The 26,948-nt window shown below is 43.8% G+C and overlaps 1 protein-coding gene across 2 annotated transcripts; it reads right to left on the reverse strand.

The window, feature by feature from the left end:
• Window positions 1–206: 206 nt before the first annotated feature.
• On the reverse strand, window positions 207–23,007 carry ZBTB2 (zinc finger and BTB domain containing 2). 2 transcript variants are annotated; one of them, XM_081295136.1, is made up of 3 exons: window positions 22,880–23,007; window positions 8,157–8,341; window positions 207–2,976 (listed from the first exon to the last, which is right to left on the reverse strand). In XM_081295136.1, the coding sequence occupies exons 2-3, from the start codon at window positions 8,327–8,329 to the stop codon at window positions 1,605–1,607; spliced, it is 1,545 nt and encodes a 514-aa protein (XP_081151262.1). In that variant the 5' UTR covers window positions 8,330–8,341; window positions 22,880–23,007; the 3' UTR covers window positions 207–1,604. The 2 variants fall into 2 exon arrangements, with proteins under 2 accessions (XP_081151262.1, XP_081151261.1); XM_081295135.1 differs by lacking the exon at window positions 22,880–23,007 and adding an exon at window positions 22,341–22,470.
• Between the last annotated feature and the right edge of the window lie 3,941 nt (window positions 23,008–26,948).

Consider the following 26,948-nt stretch of genomic DNA (forward strand, 5'->3'; position numbering starts at 1 on the left):
AGTTCACTTGTTTGATTCTCACAATTTCAAGACCCAATGCAGTTATCAACTTCTTCATTTTACATCTGGAAGATGCCACTCAGGTTAGGGGAAACACCCAAAGTCCTGCAGACAGCAGGAAAATGACTCTCAGCTCAATGCTTCTGTGCATGCCTCCTTTCTGTATCTCTCTGGGGAAACAGATACAAAAGACTTAAGATCACATGCCCATTTAATAAATGTTTATTCAATGAAAGGATGTATAAAAACTTACAAATCTGAGAACTCAACTATACATACAATAGGATGATGGGATATTCAGTTTTTAACATGTACATACAGTATAGCTATTGACTATTCTCCCCCTTCCCTTTCCCCTTCAGTTTTTACTTCTGGCTCCTATTTTGTCCTGTGAGACCATTCATTTTCTTATTGGCCTATGGGAAGATTAACGGACAACTTGTACTGCTTTCAGGTCGGTGGAGAAAATTTTAGGTGTTAAGAAAAAAAAAAATCAAAGAATACACATCAAAATTAAGTTTTTTTTTCCAAACGGCAAATCAGATTTTGTCCTGATTTCTTTTTGCCATTTTAGATACTTCAACAAATGTTCCCAGTGAAGTATTAGCACTGACTTTCAATAAAGTTACATTTCCTGCCCACACCTCCTCTTTAAGATGCATATTCCAATATTCTTTTCCCTGCAGTGCACACATTGATTTAAAAGCAGCTGGTTGGTACTGAAACAAATTTCCCACTGGCAACTGCTAAAAAATGGCATGTCATTTTCTATTCAGAAAGACAATCTATATAGTACTTTCAAATCTGACTTTTAAAACAAATGTGTCAGAAACTAAAATACAGCATTTTGTTGTTCAACTTGGAAAGAAGCCAGCAATTAGCTAAGGCATGTGCATTAATTCACCTGTTTATAGCAAGTGTCCACATTTTCTCTTACAAACACACAAAGTCACAGCTTGTCATGTTTTATCCAAAAATTAAGATTGCCATCACATTATTACTTTTTTTGTGTTTTGTTAAAGTAGATTTCCTAACTAGTGATTTCTCTTAACTGGACATAATCTCAAAGGGTGCATTCTGAAACAAGACACCTGGAGGATAAATACTAAAAACGTTTTCTTGGGTTTGAAGTTTCCCCACACCTTCTAGGATTTGCATAGTACAGAGCCCCGCTTTATCTCTAAAAAGCATGCTGCATTTTCTGACATTGTTTTTCTGAGAAGGAAGACTCATTACCCAGGGAAAGTCATAATTTTATCTTACCAGATTATATTCTCGTTGTTTTGTTTTGTTATAGACCCTTAATTAGTTCCATGTATGCTTTTAAATAATCTAAAACTTCTCAAAATGTATTTTAAGTTTACAAGTACTACCGACCATTATCTTTCCAATATCCCCTGAATTAAAGTAAATATATTCCAGGTTTATAATGCACAAAGCCTTTCCAGAGGTGGGGCTGGGATGGGGAGATGAAGAAGAGGAGAAGGGAACAGGGACCTGTGTGTGTCATAGTCTGAACTGTGCAGAAGCACAGTTCTGAGCTGGGGGAAGGGAAAGAAGATAGTTTTTGTAAAAATGACAGTTTTTAAAAAGACAAGCAACATTCAGTCTAGTAACACGGTTTCCTGTTCCTTTTTGATGGAAGCTAACACTGGGTGGTCAGGTTCTGCTACTTCTGAGTCCCCACTGCCCAGGAGAATGGACCGCCCCTCATCTAGGGCAAACACGTCTGAGTTCTGGTTTTGGCAAGAGTGTTTGACCACCTCATTGGGAGTCGAGAACGTTTTGTCACACAAGTTGCACTTGTAGGGTTTGTTGGTTTGCACCAGCATGTTGTCCATCTGACTACCTTCCTCAAATGTGCAGAGTTCCAGAGTCTGTTTGTCCACCATGGTGTAGGTGTCGATGCTCTGGTTGAGGCACACGTGCCGCGCAGCCTGGTTGGCTCTGCAAAAGCTCTTGTCACAAGTGCTACACTTGAAAGGCTTCCCGGTGTGTATGTACATGTGCTCCCTCCAGTGGCTCTTCTGGATGAATTTGCGTCCACAAATCGTGCACTCGTATTTCCGCCTCTTCACCTCCCGCTCCTGGTCAGCCTGCTCCAAGTTGTCAATGTCAGCGATGTCTGAGGGGGGCGGGGTGTCCGACTGCTGCTGCCCATCGATGATGGGGGAGTCTGAGATGTGCTGCAGCTCGCTGTCACTGATCATCCCCGCTTCAGGCACTTCCATGGCGTCTTTCCCGAGGTCAGCGGCATTGCTGCAGAGAGACAAGGGGACGCGGCTTTCCCCCTGCTGGCTGGACGTGAAGGGTACTCCCGTGTGAATCTGGAGGTGCTCTCGCAGGCTGCTCCGGAGGGTGAAGCGCCGTCCACACAGGTGGCAGGCATAGTACTTGGGGAAGCTTCCGTTCCTCTTCATGATGCTTGGCTTGACGTGGGCAATGGTGAGGGACGCAGGCTGCTCATCAGAGGAAGAGGCCTCCAGATTGGTTTCCTCCCCAGGAGGAGGGGGAGGAACAGGAGTGGAGACCAGTTCCGGAGACAGCGAGGTCTGCAGGGGGTCCGAGGGAGTCATGTTTGTCCGGTTCACCTGGGCCAGATTGGAAGTCAGCTGCGACAGCTGTGAAGCCTCTGGCACCTGTTCCTGGCTCATCCTGGAGGTCTGTGGCCTTGGTTCTCGACCAAGTTTTTCAGGTGCCGAGGCAATCTTGGTGGCTTGCCTTAACTGGTGATCTGCGATCTGAATGCCATACAATGAAGAGGCCAGTGGGAAGACTTGGTCAGGATGAGAAAAAGTGCCTTGGCTGGCAAGGCTGGCTTCCTGGATCAGTGGGTAGGCGTGCAGAAACTTGATCCCCTGCTCTAACCGAACAGGATCGATCAACTGAGGCGCCATCTTTCCAGTGTACATCAAATGTAAGAGATAGCTGAAGATGTCAGGCTGTATGTCAGTTGGTTTCAAACGGACGCACTCGCTGGAAGAAACAAGTAAAATGTGTGAGTAAATGTCAGTTGATGTCTCAAATGATAACATAAAGCCCAAAGAAGAAAAAAACAGACACATGAAAACAATGAAATAACGTTTCTCATTTCTGCCTGTTGTTACCTCTTGGCCTAGCAGAGCTTTTAGCTAGAAGTCTAGAGTTCTGTATTGACCCACCCCACAGCTCAGCGGCAGATCTTTACAGTAAGTCAACAATCTGATTAGAAAGTGTCTTCAGATCTGAGCTGACCCGGGGAGCTATACTAGCACGGACAGCTCATAATGTTGGAGCTCCACGGCTCTCTCCTGCATGAGGGCTGAAGGGGACAGCAGAGAGGCCAGTCACCTTCCTGGTGCTGCCAGGTGGCATTAAAGAGTGGCTGTGGCACAACATGGTCCCTTTCAGATGCAATCATTAGCATCAGCACCAGCAGGCTGCAGGGGCAATCCCTCATTAACTCCCAGTCACGCTCATTTTCCAGGTGAGGGTGTGGCCAAGGGACTGACCCTCTGCTCAGTATCACAGAGTTTGTAAGTGGTAGAACTGGGATTTGAATCTAGACTATTTAGTCCCAAAGCCATCTCACTAAGAAACTTCAGAGCAGCAAAACAATTCTGTGTAGCAGATAGCAGATGGGGGGGGGGAGGGGCTGATGATTCTCATTTGATAGATACGGAACCTGAGGTACCAAAAGCTAAGTGACCTATCTGAGGCACCTAAAGCAGCTGGTGGCACAGGTGATTTTCTGAATTTCAGACTCTACTGCATTGCTTCAGAAACATCATCCTGATTAAGCAACAATAAGGAAGAGGTCCCCAAGGACTCTCATCAGACCACCAGTAATGACAGAAATTCTAACACATCATCAGAAATCAATGATTTATATAACTACATATCATGAGGCACATTATCACCCACCAAGTGAATACATTCTATAAACAATGCATTTTCAGGGATTACATCCTCAATATGTTTTTAGAATTCATAACAATTTGATTATAAGACTTCTTGGTATTTTAATTCTCTTTTGAATGTTTTGGTAATAATGTTAATTTTGTTATTAGCGAATATTTTTTAATATGCTAAAATTTATAAATAGAACAAAGTGATTTGAACAATGACTTGTGACAGGACAGTTTTGAATAATTACTGCATAGCCGTCAATTGTGTATACTAAGAAGACTGCATACAAATAACCACATGGTTATTTGTGCTTGACTGCAGAGGATGGAAGCCAAAGAGGAAAATCAAGCATTCAAACTAGTATCCCTTTTTGGGCTTGGTGGCGCACACCTACAGCCCCAGCTGCTCAGGAGGTTGAGGTAGGGGGATTGCAAGTTCAAGGCAAGTTCAACTTAATAGTTGAGACACTGTCTCAAAAAATATAAAGGGCTTGGGGTGCAGCTCAGTGGCAGAGCACCCTTGGGTTCATTACTACAGAATAAATAAATAATAAACTTCAAAACCAAACCAAAGAAAAACAACTAGCATCCTTTTGACAGTCCAAATGGAGGAGTAAATGTGACTGTTTTTCTTTTCTTTTAAAAAAGACACACAGATCATTTATATTTTCACTTGGAATCTTTTTTATTCCTTTAAGTTACTTATATTCCTTGAAACAGGAATGTAAATATGGTGGTGTTTTCTTTTAGCACATATTTGGATACTCTAGTGAAATTTAATAATCAAAAAAGCTTCAGGAATTTTATGTGACGAAGATGACTTTAGTAATGCAAACAATCATCTCCCAGGGGAGGAAGGCACTGGAGGAACCCTTCCAGAGGTCCAGGGAAACTTATGCCTTCAGAGATGCATATTGTTCCCAGACCAGTCCTCATGGGAGAAAGAGGAAATAGAGGGAGTGGAAATTTAAAGGGGGCCTCCCCCCCACCTTTAAAGCATCCATGAAGGGTATTACGTAGAGTCCTTTTCCAAAAAATGCTTAGTGTGTTATAATTTCTCTTACTTCTGGTTGGATAGGCTGTCCTGTCTATTCCTTGAGAATGGTTACTCCACAGTAAACCTCTTAAATTTTAAGCAACTGTGTACAGTCCCTAGTGGCAAAGCCAGGAAGGAGCTAGGGAGCCCACTGCCCATACTTCAGTCAGGCTGGAGAATAAGGACTACCAGGGCAGGCAGTGCTGGCCAAGGGCCAGGCAGAGGAAAGCAGCCTATCTTTGGGGTCACAGCCAGAACCCCAGGGCCCAGGGAGGTCTTCAGCCACCAATTTAGTTTCTTTGTTTAAAAAAAATTTTAAAGCAGAAGCTCATGTGTATACACATACACACACACACAGTTAGAAAATGGGCATTTTTCAAAGTTTCAGATGTCCACATTCCAGCCACCACCATCCTTGACTGCTCTTACTCCTGGGCAGCCTGACCTCTCAGCTCACTGTGGACCAGCTCTGGTCACTTCTAGTCCTCTACAATATAACCTCGCCTAATGTATGATTTGTGGACTTTTGCTTGGCATTAACACTTTATGCAGGAAAAATTGTGAATAATGTTTTATTTTTTGTTTAGTCAGATAATTTCCATGTTCAGTTTGTGGTAATTTCCATGTTCATTTTTTCTTTCACTAGAATTTTAAGGTGAGGAATTTTAAACAGTGCTGAACATCATCAGTGGTTGCACTTGGCAAGACCTACCCTGCAACAGCTCGTTTTTGAGGGCTCAGTCTCTAGACATAAAACAGAGACAGAGACAGAGACATCTAGTGGTAACTACAGGGCATAAAATACCCTAAGTAAAACCTGAAGATTCCCATTGTCCTCTGAGTCTGAGTGCCAGGAGTGGTCACAGTGCTATGTGGCATGCTCTGGGCCTCCGGCCAGCGTTTGCCTCAGTGACCTTGCACTCTGCACCTGGAGCTGCACAAGGCTGGCCAGCAGTAGCTGCCCAAACTGCTCTTGTCACCTCTGGTGTAATTCACACTACTGCTTAAACTTAGGACCTCCTGTGACACCAAGATCACACTCCCTTACTAGAAAGACACTTGTTCACTACCCTATACTTAAGTTTCCTGCATTTAACGAAAGCCCATTACATTGTATTTACTCCTCAAAATTAAAATATCCTTTTTGAGATCATTTAATTCGCTGTATTGAAGCTACTAAGTGCCAAGACCTCATTGGTCGTGAAGTCTCTAACACAATAGAGACTTTCTTTCTTTCTTTCTTTCTTTCTTTTTCGCACTGCTGGGATCCAACCCAGAGCCTTCCAGCGCTATGCCAGTGCTCTACCACTTAGCCATGTGCCCAACCTGCTGTCGCCACTAAGCCTGCAATCCTGTTATTTTGTTACTGGCCCTTTTGCTCCTCCAGATGTTTATTGAGTGGCTGTTCTATTGCTTGCACACATCTCAATTATCCTCCGTGGTGTCCACAAAGCTGTGTAAAACCCCACCTCTGCCTTCAAGAAACTTACAAATGAGGAGTGGAAATAAAAACACAAACAACAACCATTTGGGAAAAACGTACAGCCCCTGGAAGTAGCACGAATAGTGTTGGGGTCATACCCATGAGGGAGGAAGGAGGGCACTTTTGATTATTTTGTCTGCTTGACAAGGGAGGTGCCACGGCAGAGGGCTGTGAGCGCTGGACTCAGGGAATGGTGAGTAAGCCAGGGCAGCTGCATCAGGTAAGATGGTGGAGTGTCCCCGAGGGACGAGGCCAGAGGATCAGGCTCCAGACCCACGGGCAGAGTAAGGAGCCTGAACGTTGTTTTTTATGCAACGGGTGTCCTTGTGGTCGATCATCAAAGACCTCACCCAGTTTAGTAGCTTCCCATCAAAGGCACTCTGCAACCAAACAGTGTGTGGGACAGCAACCTGACAGGATATGAAAACGAATGGACAGAAAATGGAAGCCAGAAAGGAAGGACAAGAGTGAAAGGTATTTTGAAGGAAACACAATCTGGGGGTTGATAAGATGTGATTTGAAAGAGATGTTAAGCTTGGGTTACCTGGAGATGCAACAGGCAGGTCAGGGGCCTTGAGGGTAGAGACTGAATTCATTTTGGATATGCCAATGAGATAAAGGGGACAGTCAAAGCTGAGTCACCAGTGGGTTGCCAGGATGGGGGACTGGGGTTGGGAATGGGTTCTGCAAACAGAAACACAGTGGCCAGAGCTATAACCTGCAAGTTCCCAGCAGCAAAGGCAAGACCTAGGATAAGCACCGGCTTCACAGGAGAGTGCACTAGGAGGGCAAGGGAGCCCAAAGCTGAGGGAGGCCTGGGCCCCGAGGTAAAGAACAGGGGCATTCAATCACACGAATCAGGTGAATCCTGCTTCAGCTGCGAGAAGACAGCAGAAGTGCTGCTGAGGACAGTAGGATGGACACTGGGAGAAAGGGTGACCTTTGAGACACGACGTCAGCGGAATGATGGGAGGAAACCACGGTGCAAATGACAGGAAGAGCGTGAGATGAGGAAGGTGCACAAGAGGACACAGGGGACTCTGCTGAGAACGTTCACAGTCAACTAGAGGAGAACAGAGCTGAACTCAAGCGGACAGCAAGGCGAGGGTCCTGATCTCCCACAGACCAGCGGGGCATGGGGAAGGGACCAAGAGTAAGTATGAAGTACAGAAGGAGACCTGAGAGGCACAAGAGAGGTTGGAGGACCATTCGCCTCAAACACCAAGAGGATCTTTCTCTAAGACACTTAGGAGAGAGAGGAAGAGGAAAACCTGAGCAAAGAGAGAAAAGAGGGAAATTAGGGGAATTCATGTCCTCCAGCTTCTCATCAGAATGGGACCAAGAGGAAGGACTTATTGTAAGCCTGGCAGACGCTCAGGCACTGGGGCTGCAGGAGGGAGGGCTCAGACAATGAGCTCTGGGGAAAGCTTACTGACAGAAGGGCTTGTGGACGGCTTTGAAATGGACCTGGACCTGCCATCCAGACCCTGAAGGTGACACCCACTGAGGCTATCTAGAGGGGGAGGGGCTGCATGGGGCAGAGGGGTGGGTGATTCTCAAATGCTGCTGGAAGCATGAGGAACCAAGAAAGGCAGGGGATAGGGTCACAAGGGAACCCGGCACCTAGGAGCCTAGGGAGAGGCAGAGAGACCCATGGACTGGATGAAGGCAAAGAGCATGCTCAGAGGACAGAGGAACATGGAGTTAGGAAGTCCATAGTCATTAGATTATTATCAACCACTTTAGTTACCTGGTCTGATGGACAAACAACATCTTAAAGTAATTGGAGAATGAAGCAAGAACTGATTTGTGTGCCTTGAAGTACACATCGCCGATGGCAACCGTGCAGTCACACAGGAAACCAAACTCTCGCTGAGCGTTTAACTGTTGCAGTAGAATAAGTCCATGGTTGGTCAAATCCATTTTTTTAAATATCTGCAAAGTAAACAATTTTGTTTTTAAGAAAGGTGATTCACAAATCAGAATGTGTCCTTTATAGTCATCAATACTGATCATCACTAACATGTCATTGAAGGTATCGAACATGTCAGGCATTGCTAAACATGGTCCATAAATTAACTCATTTGTCTTCATAACAGTCCTAGGAATTAGGTCTGCCATGATTCCCGGCTTATAGATGACAACAAATGCCGTAACTTAGGAGGTTTTGTGACTTGCCCAAGTTTACACAGATGGTATGTGGAGAAGCCGGTAAGAGAACCAGGTTGTCTACCTCCAAGCATCGAGTCCTTGGCACAGCAAATATTCCTGGAACAGAGAGTCTCTTGCAGACCCCAAATACATGTTCTAATGATCTGTCAGAATTTGTTCGATTTTCCACAAAGATTGATTAATTAAAGTGTTGGGTGGAGTTCTAGTAAGGCAGGATGGAAACCTTACTAACTCTGGGGGTTTTCTAGCTCCTCTTCATGCTCATGCAGGTGATAAGATCCCTCATACATTCTCCTGTCCTTTTCACTCTTAACACCAATCCAGGGAGGAAGCAGGTCTGGCCTCTACCTCCCTTTTGTGGAGGAGGAAATGGGCTTTGATATGGGTAGGGTATTTGCCCCAGGCCTTCCATCTGAAGGTGGGGGGGAACAAAATTTAAATCTGATTGTTCCAATAAAAATTCTATGATTTCTATTATTCAAACAGCACCCCAGCAAACTAGTAGAGAAACTATCAGATTTTGCCCAGCTCCCCAAATCCCTAGATCACTCCCTTTCCACAAACAGCATTTATAAAAGCCCACAACACACAGATTAACATTAAAATTCTTGCTGAGAAAAAAGTGAATACTTTCTTATATTTTGGAACAAGGCAAAGATGTCCCTTTTCTCTGGAGGTACTCACCAGTACAACTATGCAAAAAATGAAATAGAAGGACATTCTGAAGGCAAAGGAAGAAATAAAAGTGTCTCCGTTTGCAGATAACATGATTGCAATGGAGAGAATCTCAAGGAATCTACGAAAACTCCTAGAATCAATAAATAAGTTTGACAAGGTCATAAGCCTACAAGATAAATATACCAATCTAGTAATGAACGTGTGGACACTGAAATTAAGAATGTAATGCCATTTAAAATGACTCAAAAAACAAAACACAGAGTTGTAATCAACAATGTGCTGGGGAATAAATCAAGAAGTGTTAAATAAATGGACAGACACAATATGCTTATGGATAGAAAGACTTGACATAATAAAGATGAGTTTACCCCAAGCTGATATAAAGGTTTTACGCAATTCCTATCAAAACCTCAAGACTTTTTTGATAGATAAATTATTCTAAAATGCGTATGTAAAGGCAAAGGAACTGGAGTAGCTCAAACAATTTTAAAAAAAGAACAATAAAGTGGGGAAAAATCAGTCTACCTATTTTCAGGATGCATTATACTGGCATGAAGTTAGAAATGTTGGAACTGGCAGAGAGACAGATGGGCATCAATGTAACAGAACAGAGAACCCAGAAGTAGACCCAAGTAAATATGCACAATTAAATTTTGAAAGAAATTCAATTACTTTATCTTAAATTAGACAAAATTTTACAATATACAATTGATTGTTGACACAGATACAGAAGCAGAACCTTCTCAAAAAATGGTGCTGGATCAATTGACTTCCACAAGCAAGGAAGGCAGGTAGGCAGACAGCACTTGGCTAAGCCTCACACCTTACATACAAATGAACCCTAAGTTACCACAGCCTTCAATGAAAAACACAAGACTATACTATGTTTGGAGAAATCCTTCAGAATCTAGGGTTAGGCAAAGAGTTTCTACACTTGACAAGGCAGTAGAACATTCATAAGGAGAAAATAATATATTGAACTTCATCAAAATTAAAACTTTTGCTCTGTAAAAGATTCTGTTAAGAGGATGAAAAAACAAACTAAAGACTAGGAGAAAAATATCTTAAAAAACTTTTGCAAAATACTCCTCAACAAAGGGATAACATCTGCAATGCAAAAAGATCTCTCCAGGGCTGGGGATGTAGCTCAGGGGTGGAGTGCTGGCCTAGCATGTTCAACCAACCAACCAAAACACACACACACATTCTCTCAACTCAACAGTAAAAAACAACTGAAACAGAAGATGTGCAACAGACCTGAAGAGATATTTCACCAAAGAGGATATATAGATGGCAAATAAATACATGAAATTGCTCAATGCCATTCCCTAGGGAAATGTAAATTCAAAACACAATATCCTTATACACCTATCAGGATGGTTAAAATAAAACACAGTCACAGTAGTACCAAATGCTGATGAGGATGTAGAGAAACTGCACCACTCATACGTTGCTGACAGGAATGCAAAATGGTGCAGTTTCCTTTACTTCTGGAAAATAGCAATTTCTTTAAAAACTAAACACACAATTATCATGTGACCTAGAAATTGTACTTCTGGATTTACTTCAGAGAAATGAAAACCACATTCACACAAAAACCTGTACATTAATGTCCATATCAACTTCATTCCCAAGAGTCAAAACCAGAAGTAAATGAGAAATAATTGGTGTGTCCCTATGTGGAAAGCTACTCAGCCATGTGAAGAAATGGTATTGATATATACAGCTTGGCTGAATTATGCTCAGAGAAAAAGGTTAATCCCTAAAGGTCACACACCATGTGATTCTTTTGGTATACAAATGAACAGACTTGCAGTGGGGGGGCAAGGGGGAGCAGGCGGGTGTGGCCACCGAAGGGCAACCTGAGGGATTCTGGTGATGACAAGCTCTGCAGCTAGATGACATCAATGCCATTATCCTGGTTGTGGCACTAGATAGTGCTATAGTTCTGCATGCTGTTTCCACTAGGGAGATGGGCTAACGGGTGCACAGGATCTGTCTGTACAATGAAGGTGAAAGGATCAGAATTAGGAAGGAGAGACAGAAAAGAAATGGGGTCAGGATGAAAGCCACAGACACTGCCAGGTTGCAGAGTAACTGTGATTACACAGAAACCTGACCGCCCCAGGAGGACTTCGAAGCTTGTCTTCAAAGCCGTTCTGCCTAGTGTCAGAGCAACCCCTTCCTAGTGTATTCACCTACCTTTCCTCCAAACGGTATCACATCCTTGAGACCCAGTTGTGAAGTGCGGCCCTGCCACATGCTGACTATGCCCTGGCTTACCCGTGGGTCTAGGCAGCTTTCAGTCCCACACCTTTGACAGAAATATCAAGCACATCATCAGTTATCCCTCCAGGACAGGAGAGGCTGTTGCTCATGAAGGGCTGGCTGGCTTACTATTAGCCCCTCATGTCCATATGCTGTTCATTTAGTTTCACACTTACTTACTGGAGATAGTTACGGTATTGCTACTCACTTTATGAACAAGGAGGCTGGCTGAAAGAGGGTAGGTAGCTTGCCTCAGTAAGTTCAAGAATGGAATTCAAATTAAGGTTTACTTGATAACAGGAAATATCATATTTTTATTGTTACTTTTAAAAATAAACACTTGCTAAGAAGTCTCAAATACAGCAGGTGCAGGGGCACATGCCTGTGATCCCAGCAATTCCAGAGGCTGAGGCAAGAGGATGGTAAGTTAGCAAGACCCTGTGTCAAAATAAAAATAAAAAGGGCTAAGGATGCAGCTCAGTGATACAGCTCTTCAGTGATAAAGAGCCTCTGGTTTTCAATCTCCAGTACCAAATAAATAATAATTAAAAAAAAAGACAAAGACCCAAATACTATGGACAAACAAAATGTGAGAGCTGCCATTCACCCATTTCTCCATCCTCTGGCTAATACTGGGCATTTAATTACTGCTTTACCACTTTTAAAAGAATCTTTGCTGAACATCACTTTTTTTTTTCTTTCTTTTTTTTTTTTTACTTTCTATGAATTTAAAGATTATTTTATATTAATTGGCCACTCTTATTTCCTCTAGCATCTCTACATGAGCTTCGCCCATTTTATTCTTTCTTTTTCTTTTCCTTTTGTAGAACTGGGGATCAAACCCAGGGCCTCACATTTGCTAGCCCAGCACTCTACCATGGAGGTACATCCTCAGCCCTTTTTATTTTTCATTTTGAGACAGGGTCTCACTAAATCACTTAGGGCCTTGCTAAGTTGCTGAGGCTGGCATCAGAGATTGCCAGTGTGTGCCACCTTGCCCAGCTCTTGTATTCTTTTAATATTAATGTTATAAAACTCACTATAACATAAGGAAAATGAGCTCTGTGTCACATGCTACTAATATTTTTCTTTCTTCCTTCTCTTCCTCCTTTCTTTTTTTGCAGTGCTAGGACTGAACTCAGGGCCTCACTCATGCTAGTCAAGTGCTCTATCATTGAGCTAAATTGCCAGCATCTAATTTTCTTTTAATTTTGTTTAGATGTGTGTGTGTGTGTGTGTGTGTGTGTGCGCGCGCGAGTGCGCGCTGGATATACAATCAAAGCTTGAGCATACTAAGCACAAGATCTACTACTGAACCTCACCTCCTGTTCCAAGGTTCTTAGTTTTTACATGAGTGGATACATACAGCACTCTCTTCTTTGACATAGCTAAATGTATGGCTCCCTCTCTTTCCACAAACTAATATAAGTGTACTCGTCAACCCACAAGAATGAAGTCACAATAAAAATGCTGAATGTTCTTTTTTATAAGGGAGGCTACTCGCTATTTTAGGATCTCAATTTAAGAACATCTCTTAGATCAAGAAATGGTGAACATAAGTGTTCAAATATAGAGGGAAGAACACGTGCATGGCTCTCAGAGAAATTAAAAAAGCAAAGGAGGAAAACCAGAGGATGAGTTGCATGCTCAAAATCTACATGGGGAAAAATGCACAGGTCAAATTTTAAAAAAATCTTGAGATCAGGGCTGGGGATGTGGCTCAAGCGGTAGCGCGCTCGCCTCGCACGCGTGCGGGCCCCCCCCCCCATTCGATCCTCAGCACCACATACCAACAAAGATGTTGTGTCTGCCGAGAACTAAAAAATAAATATTAAAAATTCTCATTCTCTCTCTCTCTCCCCTCTCTCACTCTCTTTAAAAAAAAAAAAAAATCTTGAGATCAAACACAAAACCTCTAGACTTTTCCATATGTGAATTACCTGAAAAGAAGGGGTAATAGGACTGCTCCATAGGCAGCTCCATCCCACCCCTCACCCCAGGGACAGAACCACCCTCTTCTAAATCTTTACCTCCCCTTACCTCTTTCTGGCCACCCCCTACTGTTTCCATGAGGCTTAACTTGCACAAAAATGCTGGAGGCCCAGGAGGCAGCCACCCCTCCCCCAGGGAAACCGCATATGCTCATCTGACCTCCACCACTGCTCAGGACAGGTGCAGCCCCTGCCACCTGCTGGGCTGACAGGCTCACCAGGGTCAGGAAAGACCTCTGCTGCTGGCCTCAGCCTCTCTGTAGTACTTCATACCCTTTTTTCTGCATTGATAAGTCCTCCTTTATGGTGCTGGGGTCACCACTCTCATTTGGCCTCAACTCAGGCTGTCACCTTGCTCCCTACCTAGGAGGTCCCCCACCCTTTTTTTGGTATTGGAGATTGAACACAGGAGTGTTTAACCACTTAAGCTATATCCCCAGACCTTTTAAATCTTATTTTGAGACACTGCTTAGGGCCTTGCTAAATTGCTGAGTTTGGCCTTGAACTTTTGATCCTCTTGCCTCATTCTACAGAGTGGCTGGGATAATCAGTGTGTGCCAAGGAGTACTGTTGCTGTGCTCTCCATGCCTGGTCCACAGCCGCCTCCCAATGCTCTTGGTAAGAGTATCCACCTCTGCTCAGTGTCCCACAGGAACCCTACACTCAGTAGATGTAAAAGCAAATTCCCTATACCTCCTCACACTTCTATAAGAGACCATGAAAACCCGGGCACAAGCCTGTTCTGTATTCCCCACCTCAATGCATGTCCCCCACCCTCTTGACCAAACCAGAATCTCAGCACAGCCTTCAGGCCTCCCTTTCTTTTAGACCTTGCCTCAACTGAAACTTTCTCCCACTCCTCATCTTAGTTTTACCTCCCAATCCACCTCCCGTTTCTGGCCTCCTTAACCCATCCACCTTGTAACAGCCAGAGTGAGCTTTCCCAAGGGCAAATCTGATGGCCCTGTCTTGCTCCATATTTTCCTGTGACTCCCCAGGAAGAAGCCCTGACCCCTGAGTATAGCTTTGACTGTGCCATCTCACTGTTGCTCAGTCTGCACAATGTACTCCAGTGCTGATCCAGCTCCTTGATTTCACACTTACCATCCAACCAACCAACCAACCAACCAACCAACCAATCAACCTCTAAACTGGGGGTCCAGAGTGATGCTCTCTCTTTATTCTGCAATCAGAACCAAGCTATTTATAAACCCTACAGGGACAGGGACTTTTGCACATGAAGAAGCAGGAAGGACATATTATCTGCATATCCTTCCAGGGGAAGGACAGCTGGCATTACATTCAGTATATGAAAAGGTTTTTCAATTTGCAAAAAAATTACAACATAAACTCTTTATGACATTAAAGTGTCCAATTATTTATTGATGCAAGACTGTTAGTTTGGTGATCTTTACAAAGTGATTATCAAGTGTGGAACTTGTTCTGAAATCTAAGCCCTTACTAAAAATCAAGTTTCTGCTGGGGATGTAGCTCAGTGGTAGAGCACTGGCCTAGAGGTGCGTCGCCCTGGGTATGATCTTCAGCACTTCAAAACAACGACGATAAAGATCCTCTTTGATTGGAGTGTGCTGATCATGGAGACAAAATGATGTTTCACTCACAATTTCTGGATGAGCTAAGTGGAGGAATGATAATTTCTCTTCCCAGAGGGCCCAGAATGGCCAGGCCATTATTGGGCTCCTAACAGTGTATAACACTCACTGCTCTCCAAGGAGAGCACTCAGCCACCTCATCTCTAATTCAGCCCAGGTTGGGAGATGGGCTGTGTGAACAGTAGCTTAGAACTTATGCTTGGACTTCTGAACATGCTACTTTCATCACACTCATCATAGACATACACGTACATGTTCACACATGTATGCGTGTACCCATGCTTGACCCAGCCCTAGAATGCTCTTCTTGCCTTGGAGCATCTGTGAACGTGCTGGTTAGGTCGGCAGCCCAATGCTCTGGAAAGCTAACACACAGACCTTATCATTCACTTGTGCCTAGCTTTGTGTTCAGTCTTTGCTAGACAAACTGCTAACGACTGAGAAGATTGCTGAGTTCTCCAGTCACACCTGGTCCCTGACCGATATGGGATGAAAGCTTGGCTTTTTTTTTTTTTTTAAACCCTGGGCTGAATTAAAAAACTCTCATCAACTTAGTGTGTATTATATTTTGGAAGAATTTTTCAATTTAAAATCTCACTTAGTGTTTCTTGCTGCTAGTAATTAGGTTCTGAGTCTACTTTGGAGTTTATCATGATCCTGCAGGGCAAAAAGCCTGGGAAGAATGAGGCACCACTGAGGCCCAGGTAAGGACTTTGGTCCTTATCTTAAAAACAATGGGAAGCCTCCAAAAGGATGTTAAGCCTATGACACAATAGAATAGTTTCACTGCAAAGACTACCTGGCTGCAGGTGCAGAACTGCCCAAACTGGGGAGGAGGGACAAAGGGCAGGCAGAGGAGCCTTTCTTGTGGTCTAGAAGAGAGATGAGGAACTAGATGATGGGGATCACAAGGAAGGGACTAGGCAGGATTCCAGAGATATTGAGAAGATAAAAAATCAAGAACACTGGCCTGTGGGTCAGGTGCAGCAGGGTGGGGAAGAACAGCAGGCCCCAAGGTGACTCCTAGACTTCTTCCTTCTATAGCTGGGTAGGTGGTGCTGTCCACCAGGTGGAACAAGGACAAAATCCCAGGTGGGTGGGGAAGAGCATGCTGGGTTGGAGACACTGACAAGCCTCTCCCTCTTCGCCCCCTCCCTCCAGATGTGGAGGTGATAGAGTGCCTGTTGACAGGTGATGCTGATCCGGGGCTCAGAAGTTCTGTGATGTCTGGTGGTCTTCAGAGAAGCCAGGCTATCTGACTCACGAGCCATGTCCTTAAATTACTGCTCTTCAAATGGCTAACAAATAAGCTGAAGCCTGTCTTCTGGGTATATGCTTCATTCTCTGGGCACTACCTGCCTGGTTCCATATAGCACTACTCCAAGTTCTCTTTGTGTGTGTGTATGTGTGCGTGCACACAAGTGCATACACATGTGGTACCGAGGATCAAACCCAGGGCCTCATACACACTGAGCAAACTTTTTAAGTCATTTACCACTAAGCTATATACCTAACTCCCCACTCTTCTCTTTTTTAATTGCTGAGGCTGTCCTCTAACTTTCGATTCTCCTACCTTAGCCTCCAGAGTAGCTGGGGTTAGTTACAGGAATGAGCCACCAGGCCAGTCTTTTCAAAGTTCTAAATGATCCTGGTGACAAAGGGCTAGCAATGACAGGACATTGAAGATCTATATAAAACTTAACACTATAAATGGAACTTTAAAAAGAGGAGAGGCAGTTTTTTAAAGTTGGCTTTTGTTTTTTTATAGAATGCTTTATGTGTATATATGTAAAATGTTTTAAAAAATTAGTAAACAAACAAACACCCCCCCCCCAACAAAACTTTCCAAAGCCAAGTATAGATCATCTTTTAAACTATTTAATGCTTTGCGTTTTTGTTGTTGTTTTTGGATCGCCACTGTTTCCATCTTTGACAACAGGACACTGACCGCCCAGCTTCAAGTGCTTTCAGTTGGGCTGGTGCTTAAACAAGTTACTTTGGAGATGCAGCTGAACGGGACACATATAATCACATTACATTCTGACAATCTAAGTTCTTCCTTCACTTTCAATATGAGAAGTGAAGACTAAAACGGCTTTTGGGGATTGATGAATCACCTTCTAAAGATAATAGCTCTTGGAAGACGCTAAACACCACTTAGACTACCCATTTCAAGGGCACTAAAAGGGTTCTCTGAAGTCCTTGATTTTATTTAAGTGAAGCATAAATGAATGCTGCAATGAACGAGGCACATCAGCAACAAAAGCAGAATTACTCACAAGTAAGATGGATTCTTTCAAGTAGTTTAGACCACTTATTAGGATAAAAACTGCCTTTCCAATTAGTAGTATTAAAAATTAATGTTGGAGAATCCATGAAGGAACCTGTATGAGGTGGTCATTTGAATTTCAACATATTTTAAAACTGCAACTCAAAGATAAGAAAGGCATCTTAGTAGTGATGATGAACTGGTACGTTTTCCCTAACATTTCTTTTGTTAACCTCCTTCCATAGTAATTAGAATAGCACTTATTTTCACATTGGAAAGCACTACATTGGTAAAAAGATTTGTTTTTTTTTTCAATATTTTGCTTATGTTTACATTTAAATTAGTTTTCAATTTCCACATGTAAATTGCAGTGAGAAGGGGGGCATATCAGGGATATTTTAGGTGTCAAGTTAGAAGTAGGTCAGAGAATTATGGCTAATAAAAAGTCGATATTAAAGTGATAATTCTAAAGAAATTATGCTACAATTAACTTCAAAGAAACCTACATATGATCACCCCTAGCAAAATTAAGAACCCTAATCTGCTTCTACTAACCAAAGTAGAGGCTTCCTTTTTTATGTGCCATATGATGATTAATAAAATTAGTCTGAAGAAAACATAATCACTTACAGGTCTAGTAGCAAATGTGTTTAACTGAGGTCTGACTTGAATAGTATATTTCTGTATTTTAAAAAAATGTTTATTTTTTAGTTATAGGTGGATGCAATATCTTTATTTTATTTTTATGTGGTGCTGTGGACCGAACCCAGTGCCTCACTCATGCTAGGTGACCACTCTATATCTGAGCCACAACCCCTATTTTAAAAGAGTTTCTTAACTTTTTGGTGTTAGGACCCCTTTATGCTCTTTAAAATTATTAAAGACATTTAGAAAACTTTTGTTTTAAGTCAGGTGTGGTGAAGCACATCTGTAATTACAGCTGAGGCAGAAAGACTGTAAAGTTCAAAGCTAGCCTGGGCAACTCAATGAGGTCCTATCTCAAAATAAAATTTTAAAAAAGGCTGGTGACATAGTTTAGTGGTGGAACATTTGCCTAGCATGCTTAAGGTACTGGATTCATGCCCAGTACCAAAACAAACAAACAAAATTTTGTAAATTTATGTAGTTTACAACTAGTGAGATTTACCTTTAGAAAATATAAAACTTAGAAATTTACAAGGATTTGATTTAAAAAACCCCACTACACGTTAATGAATAATGTTTTAATGAAAATAATTGTATTTTCAGAAACAATATAAAATAGTGAAGTGGCTTTTTAAATATTTTTTTCAATTCTCTTTATTTTAATAGCCAAAATATCAGGTAATTCTGAATATTTTTCTTTGATATTATACCAACACTTGGGATAAGTGTTAGCTTTTTAAAGGCTAGTTGTGCAATCTAGAACTGTAGAAATGAATGAACTTTTCCTTCTTTGTTTTGCTAAAATTCATTGGTATATGCACTTTGAATGGAATTTTTCCCACGTATGATATTTAACATAATTCACTGGTTATTTGGAAAATACTGGCTCACTGAATTATGCATATTTTCCCAATGTCAACACATTGAAAGGACAATAATATCTTGGTATTATTATGAAAACAGTTTGATCTCAAGGACTCTTGACAGGACTCTGGGGATTCACAAGGATCTGTAATACCACACTTTTGGATAACCACTTTACAAAATCATTTTGGGGACTTGGAGAATCTAAATGACCAACCTGGTCCAGGAGAATGCATACTCACTTTGAAATTGTTTTCAGATGATTATTCATCTTCCTTCTGTGCTGAATTTAGACAATGCACACAATTTTAAGGAATAGTACACTGAAACCTCTTGCAAAGTGAAAAGTAGTTCCAAAAATATTTGTCCACATATCTGTAAGTGCTTTACAAATTCCTATCTTTACATGGTGAGCTTTCTTATATAAGAACAAAAGTCTCATGGTACATACCTCATGCATGTGAACTGGGGATTGTATGTTTGGGTATAAACATCAACCTCTAACTTGGTCGCTACCATGCAAGAATGGTCCTACATATCTTGGATTGTCAATCATTGTTTTGTGTGGTATCTAGGCTGAACCCAGGGTCTATTGCATGCTAGGTAAGTTCTCTACCATGGAGTTACACCCTGAATTTTTTGTTTTGTTCTGCGATGGGGTCTTACCAAGTTGCCCAGACTGGCCCATCTCAGCCTCCCCAGTAGCTGGGATGACAGCGTGTTATCACCATGCAGGGCTCTGATTCCACTTTTTTTTTTTTTAAATTGGTACGAGGGATTGAACCCAGGAGTGCTTAACCACTGAGCCATATCCCCAGCCTTTTAAAATTATTTTATTTAGAGACAGGGTCTTGCTAAGTTGCTGAGGCTGGCTTTGAACTCACATTCCTCCTGCCTCAGTCTCTAGAGCTGCTGGGATGAGCCAATGAAAATTATAAACTTATTGAGCATAATAAAGCTCTTAAAAATGTTCTCAATCTAATGTTTAGAATGTTCACAATAATTTTCCCATCAGAAAAAAAATTCAATTCCCTTTTATATTTTCAGGATTGTGTTTGGAGACCCCCAAAACTCAAGGAAATAGGAAAACTGCCTTGCCTTTTTGCCAGATGCATTTTGAAGTTTATTATAAAAATCTATAGGATATCAGCAGTTCTTCCAATCATCCTTTCTTGTGCCTGATGCACACTACTTGACCAGCTTTTCAAAGTTTCAACAGGGAAAGGGATGGAAAGAGGAGTGGTTCTTTGGATGAAGCATCAAGAGACACTGAGAGACAGCAGGTGGATCCCCTACCCTAAAGAAGTTGGTCCCAAGCAGATGCCACACTTAGGTCTTAGGTATTTTCTTCACTGGGACCAGTAATTCTCAAACCGGGGAAAGCACACCCTGGTATTCAAGGACAAGCAGTAGATAACTTGAAATCACAGGATTACAAGAGGCATCTCCTTCCGGGGTGTGGTGGTAAGTAAATTTTTATATTATCTGATCTTACAATACTGCAAAATTTGGAAGTTAGTGCAAAGCTTATATTAGTCTTTTTTTTTTTTTAAAGAAGTTGTCACTGGAAGTTTTTATTCTGTGACTTAAAACTTGTCTAGTGTTTGCTGCTGGAAAAAGTTTGCACCAACCTATTTACGTCTTTTTTGAAAAGCTTTAAAACTGGCAAATACGAATATGAACTGTAGTATAACACTTTATGTGTGGTTTATATTCCGGTAAGTAAGCTCCTCCACTGTTGACTTTTGGTGGCATTTAATACCACGGGTGTATCACTTCTTGTATTTTTAGATATTATAAAGGTTTCAATTACAGGCCAATTTTTTGGCTAAAAAATAAACAAATTTCACGTTTATTAAATGAGAAATGATCAGTTTAAAAGAAAGCAATATTAGTGATAAAATTACTTTCTTCTTAAAAATTGCCTTTTAACAGTTTACAAACATCTGGTTACATACCAAAGTTATTAGGAATGCCCCCCCCCCCCGCCCAATCTGTTATTTTCAGCTTATGCTCTCGTTTTATAATATAATTTCAGGTTGCAGACTCAAATGCTAATGCTCTGTACACCATTGGGCCGTCAGGGTCTATACGGTCTATATGGACAGTCCTCTGTTAAAGCAAAACCAGACCGTCCTGGAGTTCTGTGAGCCTGAAATCCCGACCTTCTTTTTGCCTTATTGTACTACAATAACTTGTGAAAACGAAGAGCATCCAGGCTCACTCACACACTACGCAGACCCATTGTATGATGATGATAGAACAAATGAACAATGCAAATGGGTGGGGGAAGTAAAGAGCTCGGGTTATTTCCCCGGGGCACAATTAGGAGTTCCAGCGGCGGGTGGAAGTTCGTGCAGTAAATGGTGCAGGAGTAACCACTCTCACACTGCCCATTCGACTACCCTTCCTCGCTTTTCCCTTTACTGCCTCTTTAATTCACCATCAGCTGAGGCCGACCAAAACCTTGCTTCCTACGCAGCTTCTCACTTAACGGTTCTCATTGCGGTCTTGTTTAAAAATGAATGGTTAGGGGGTCTCGCTGCACCCGGAAGACGACTCGGGCCCCAGACCGGCCTCGCGCCGCAACCTCCCCTTCCCGGAGCCCGGCGGGCTGTGCCGAGGCGAGGCGGCAACCGCAGCTCCGATCCGGCAGCGCGGCCTTATGGCGGCGCAGATCGCCCCTTTAGAGGAAGCTCAAGGCCGCAGGCTCGGCGCGCTCAATACCCGCTCCAGCCTCCGCAGGCGACCCGGGCGGCGACCACGGAGACCAACGCGCTGGGCAGCCCAGAGCCGCCCAACGGCTGCGGGCTCCACCCCACCCCGAGCCCCTGAGGCGGGGGCTGGCCGGGGGCGGAGCCGGGGCGCGCCGCGCGGGGTCCCCGGGCCCCTCCGGTCTCACCGGCCCCGCCCCCAGTCCCCGGGGGCGCAGGGAAGGGGAAGGGAGGGGCGACGCACTTCGGCCGCGCCGCACGCTCGCCCTTCCCTCAGCCCGCGTGCGCGCGCGCGCTCGCTCTCCCCAAGTCCCGCGGAGTTTAACACAATGCCGACGCCTACGCCGTGCGCAACGCCCCGGCCGGCGCAACAGCCCCGGCGCCGGGGGCGGGGGCGGCCCAGCTAGGGAGAGGAGATGAGCGCGCGCGAGAGCCGCAGACAGCGCGAGACCCGAAGAGGCCGGAAGCGCGCGTGCGCGCCCCCGCCCGCGAGCGGGGAGGCGGAGCCGCAGCAGTAGCGGCAGCAGCTGTAGGAGCCGCTGCAGCTGGGAGAAGCGCCAGAGAGGCCGGGCCTGCTCCGGTCGGACCGGATCCCTCCCCTCCCCCTCCCTCTCTGCTCCCCTCCCCCAAACCCACTTCCGCAGCTCGCGGCCTTGCCGCCGAAGCAGCAGCGGCGGCAGCAGCAGGAGGCGGCTGCGGGGCGTCGAGAGGATTACGCACCTGACGGGCCCGCCTCTTGGGGCTCCAGCGCGGGACGCTCACCAGCCGCCGCCGCTCGGGACGTACTTCGCGGTGGCGGCGGGAAGGGAGGGACCGGCGACGGAGAACGGAACGCGAATCGCCCCCCTCCCCTTCCTCCCTCCCTCCCTCCCTCCGATCCGCCGCCCGCCCTCTCGGCTTCCGTCCCCTCCCCCTCCCGCAAAGCCCCGGATGGAGCCGCCGCCGACTCGCCACCGCCTGGCTCCGGGGGATGGTTTTGTCATGCGGCCAGAGCCCCGGCGCCAGGCGCAGCCGCCACCGCCCCCACGGGCCTCCCCTGCCCTCGCTTCCCAGAACCGGGTCCCGTATGGTCCGGGCCCTCCGCCTGCCTTCACCCGGAGCCTCGGGACGGGGGTCATTCGTCGTCTTTGTTGCCACCGCCGCTGCCGGAACCGTTTGCGAGCTCCGGTGGCCCCCGCCCCCCCTCCGCCTTCCCGGAGCCCGGGCCGGGGGCGGCACGTGGGCACCGGCCCCGGGAGGCGGAGGCGGTGCGCGCTTACCTGTCGCCGGTGCTGCTGCGGCGGGGGGTGTGGAGGAGGAAGCGCTGGGCAGCTTTGGCCGTGCCTTCCTCCCCGCCGCCGCCTCTCCTTCTCCTGCTGCTGCTGCTGCTGCCGCCGCGGTCGGTGTCTCCGGCGCGGCGGCGGCGGCGGCGGCGGGGCTTTTCCTGTCCGGTTACGTTAAGGTCACATGACCGAGAGAGCGGAGCGACTAGTGCAAAGAGGCTGAGAGCGGCTCCCGCCGGGGGGGAGAGGCGGCGAGAGAGCAGTGGCGGCAAGAGCCCCCTCCGCCCCCCCAGCCGCTCCCCTCCCCCCGCCCGCCTCCGCCTCCGCCTCCTGCTGCTCTGCCGCCGCGGCCGCCGCCTGCAGCACTAACTACACTGCCGCTCCCACCCAGGCTCGGCTCTCTGCTCCAGCCAAACTTCTGCGAGCCATGTGCAGCCGAGGCGAGGAAACTTCTCTGCACCTATTGGGGCTGGAGGCTTGAGTCACAAGCCCCCTGTTTACCTAAAGTGTTTTGGTAGGACATATCCTCGAGACGCTCGGGGTACAGATGAGAGCTGCTCGGATACTTCTCTCCAGCTTCTGCTTGACATCTCTCGGCCTGTACCTTTGTTCTTGACATCCTGTATTACCTTAGATTTTCATCTTTTAAGACAAGTAGAATCGAAGAACTGTTGTAAATTACTAGTATCTTTCTTGTCATTAGTGGTAATTGAAAAGTCATACTGAAGTGTTGTGATGGAGGGTAGAGGTGCTTCCTCAGACGAGTTGAATATGGTGTAAGCTTTCTGTTAGGATTGAATGTGATGGTTATTTCAGAAATTGGATTTCAGTTTTTCAACTTTGGGTCCAAGAAAATCAAAGCCTGCAGAGCATGTTGTTTAAGAAGTATTGACTTTCCTGTTAAGTTTTGGTCTTTTGAGGTGCTGGTAGAATGGATTTCATAGTTGCCTCAGATTTTGAGGTCGGTAAGTCTTATATAGGGAGATACTGGAAACACGGTAACATGTCAGGGGAATTGGAATACCTGATGGTCATCAAGTTTATTTTTTTTGCCATTTTTCTGGTATTTATATTTTTTTAATTTTAAAGTACAGTTGAGTCCTTTGAAGACTGGAGTTTTATGATTTATTTTACATATCTAGGATTCTGAAGACTTAAGGATAAAGTTCTTAAGGAAATGGAGGCAGCAGTTCCCGGTTACTCGGTTTTAAAGCATGCTAACCTATTTATTAAGTATCTTGATGTCTAACTTGTTTTGGTTTGTACATCCAGACCCTGGCACACTGGCTGGCGTGTAGTTAAAACGTGTAAGGCAAGCTTACTATCTGAAGACAATTTAATGTACAGAATGTCCCTCTTAAAAATCTTGAGTTTGATTTAGTGTTCAGTTGTTTCTGCAGCTACTGATGACTGATTGCTTCTTGAAGACAGAATAAGCAGCTGTTTAACTTTAGTGACCCAAAGTGAATAATAGATACAGCATTTACCTGCCTTGAACTTTCTTACTCTTTGATCTGCTAGTTAAGTGACTTGAATGGTTAAATGTCTGCCTCCAGCACCAAATTCTGATCCTGATCTAAGTGTTCTGGTGCACTGTCACTAAAACATCAAAGATGGTCTTCAGATTGGCATGCTACATTCCTTGGAGTGGCTCTACAGTTCAAGTGTGTTTAAGCTCTTAATTATTTGGACCTTGACTTTGAAATCTTCAAAGTTGTGCTGATGGAGTACTTATGTGAAGAGTGAACTGATTTTATAAGAAAAATGTACAAAAAAATAACAGAAGTTTTAGATTGAAGTCATTAGGCTGAAACTTAACCTAGGTGTTAGAGAACTGGCCTTGGGTCAAGGTAACTATGCTTATTCTTAAGGTGAGTGAACAGTTTCCCACTCCCTACAATCTGTATAGGTTTATAGAAATAAGCCTAGAGTTAACCCCTAAAACATTCCTAAGGAATGTGCTGTCCAGAGCATCCTATTCTTTTTAAGAGCTGCTGCTTTTGAATTTATAACTAGGCCACTTGGCTGCTAATTCTCAAGGCATAGGCAGGCACACTTGACTTTTGCCAAGTATGCAGGCTATTTTGATAATTGTCAGCATCATCCAGTACATTATAAGGAGAGCCATACAGACTGTATCTGCTTTCTCCAACATTAGATGTAGATTTACTAAAAAGTCTGGTTATTGGGAGAGCCACAAATGCTCTGAATTAAGTGATAAGAAAAATAAGTCACTTTTCGTGTTTACTGATTTTTCGATTTTGAAAATAAATCTGGCATATTAGGAGTTCAAAAATTGTTAGCACGTTTTACATCAAAGAAAACCATTGCACAAATGTATAATCTGAGTGGATTCATCAACAAGTTATGCGGAAATATTTTGCGAAGTCTTGTGTTACTAAAAGTTTTGATTTTTCTTCTGAGACATAACCATAAAAATAGATACTTGCTTGTGAGGAGGAGAGTTCCTGTGTGACTTTGACAGAGGGCAGAGAACAATTTAATATTTCTGAACTTAACCTTGTATTTTTTCTTGGTTTTGGAGAAAATTTGTGTGTGCGTGCTCAGGTTGAAAATATAATTTCCTTTAACGTTGATAAGAAAAGTAATTGAAGGAAGAAATGATCAATGTGGTTGAAGCTCAAAACAGCCTTTTTACTAAATTTTATGAAAGATGTCCTGTTGAGTAACTTCTTAAATTAGGAAAATGACATGTTTTTACATGTTAGACTTTGAAGTCTAGGGCAGATACCGGGCCTTCTGATTTATAGCAAACTTTAACGTATGAATCAGGAAAGATGTATTTTGAGAGACTCTTAATGTTTCATTGGTTTAGTCATAAAATTTTATAGAAAATGCTTGTTTTATAGTTGGTTGTTACTGAGATCATATTCCCTCAAGGAATTCCCTGTGTTTTAGGGAGATTTTTGTTTTAATGGTGTAGACCTGTAGGTATATTACATTTTCAACTGTAATTCTAAGAAACATTTTCAGTTGGTACCTACTACATACATATGTAAAACTGAAATGAAATTTTAGGAAATAGTACTTATGTATACAATGTTTTAATCTTTTAACTATTTCATTTTTTAATAAGTTGATAGGACAGTCTTAAATTTATTTCATCAACTGCAAATGGGTCAGGGTCCATAGTCTGAAAAATACTGGTGTATTAGTTCTTCAGCTGTTATAAATGAGTCCCAAACTTAGTGGCTTAAAACTATAAACATGTTTTTCTCACATAGTGAGGAATCTGGAAGTAGTAAAATGGGACGACTGTCTCAAGGTGTCTTTCATGCTGTTGCAGTTAAGATGTTGACTGGGGTTGCAGGATCTGCTTCCAAGGTGGCTCACTCTTTCTGGCAAGTCATCACTGGCTCATGGCAAATCTCAGTTCTCCATTGTATTATTTGAGTGTCCTCACAACATGGTGGAAGTTGGCTTCCCTACAGTGAGTGATCTGAGCAAGAGCAAAGAGGAAGCCACATACCATCACTTAGGCCATCATTCTAGTAAAAACAAAGCACCGAATCCATCATGAAATCTCAAGGGTATATTTTTCCAGTTTATAGATGAATTAGGATTGAACCAAAATCTTGCTGAAGTCAATCTGTAAGTAATTATATTAGTTAATCCCCTCACCCCCAGGCATCTAGTCTCACTCTTCTCACTCTTAAATTTGAGGAAGCAGGCTCAAAGAAGTTAAGTAATTAACTGGCTCAAGGCCATTCAGTCTAGTAGGAGAATTTCACAGCTTTTCTCTGACCTTTGTCATGAATAATCTGTGAAATGGTAAAGATGGAGGATTGATTGGCAAATTTTTTTAGCCTTCCTAAAGAAGTTATAATACATAACTCTTCTCTGATCTTCTAGTTTTCCGGTTCTTATGCCTTAAGTAACATACAATGCTTGGTGGGGGGGGGGGTTCTGGATTTTTAGATTCCTCATATTAGTGCTTTCCCCACCTGATATTTGGGGGAACAGAAAATATCTATTAAATGAAATCAGACTCAAGTAGTTCTCTAAGATTTAGTTTAGTGGTAGAAGGAGAACTCTTGAGACCCTG

Source organism: Spermophilus citellus (assembly GCF_964194105.1).
Source record: "Spermophilus citellus genome assembly, chromosome: 5".
NCBI lineage: Eukaryota > Metazoa > Chordata > Mammalia > Rodentia > Sciuridae > Spermophilus > Spermophilus citellus.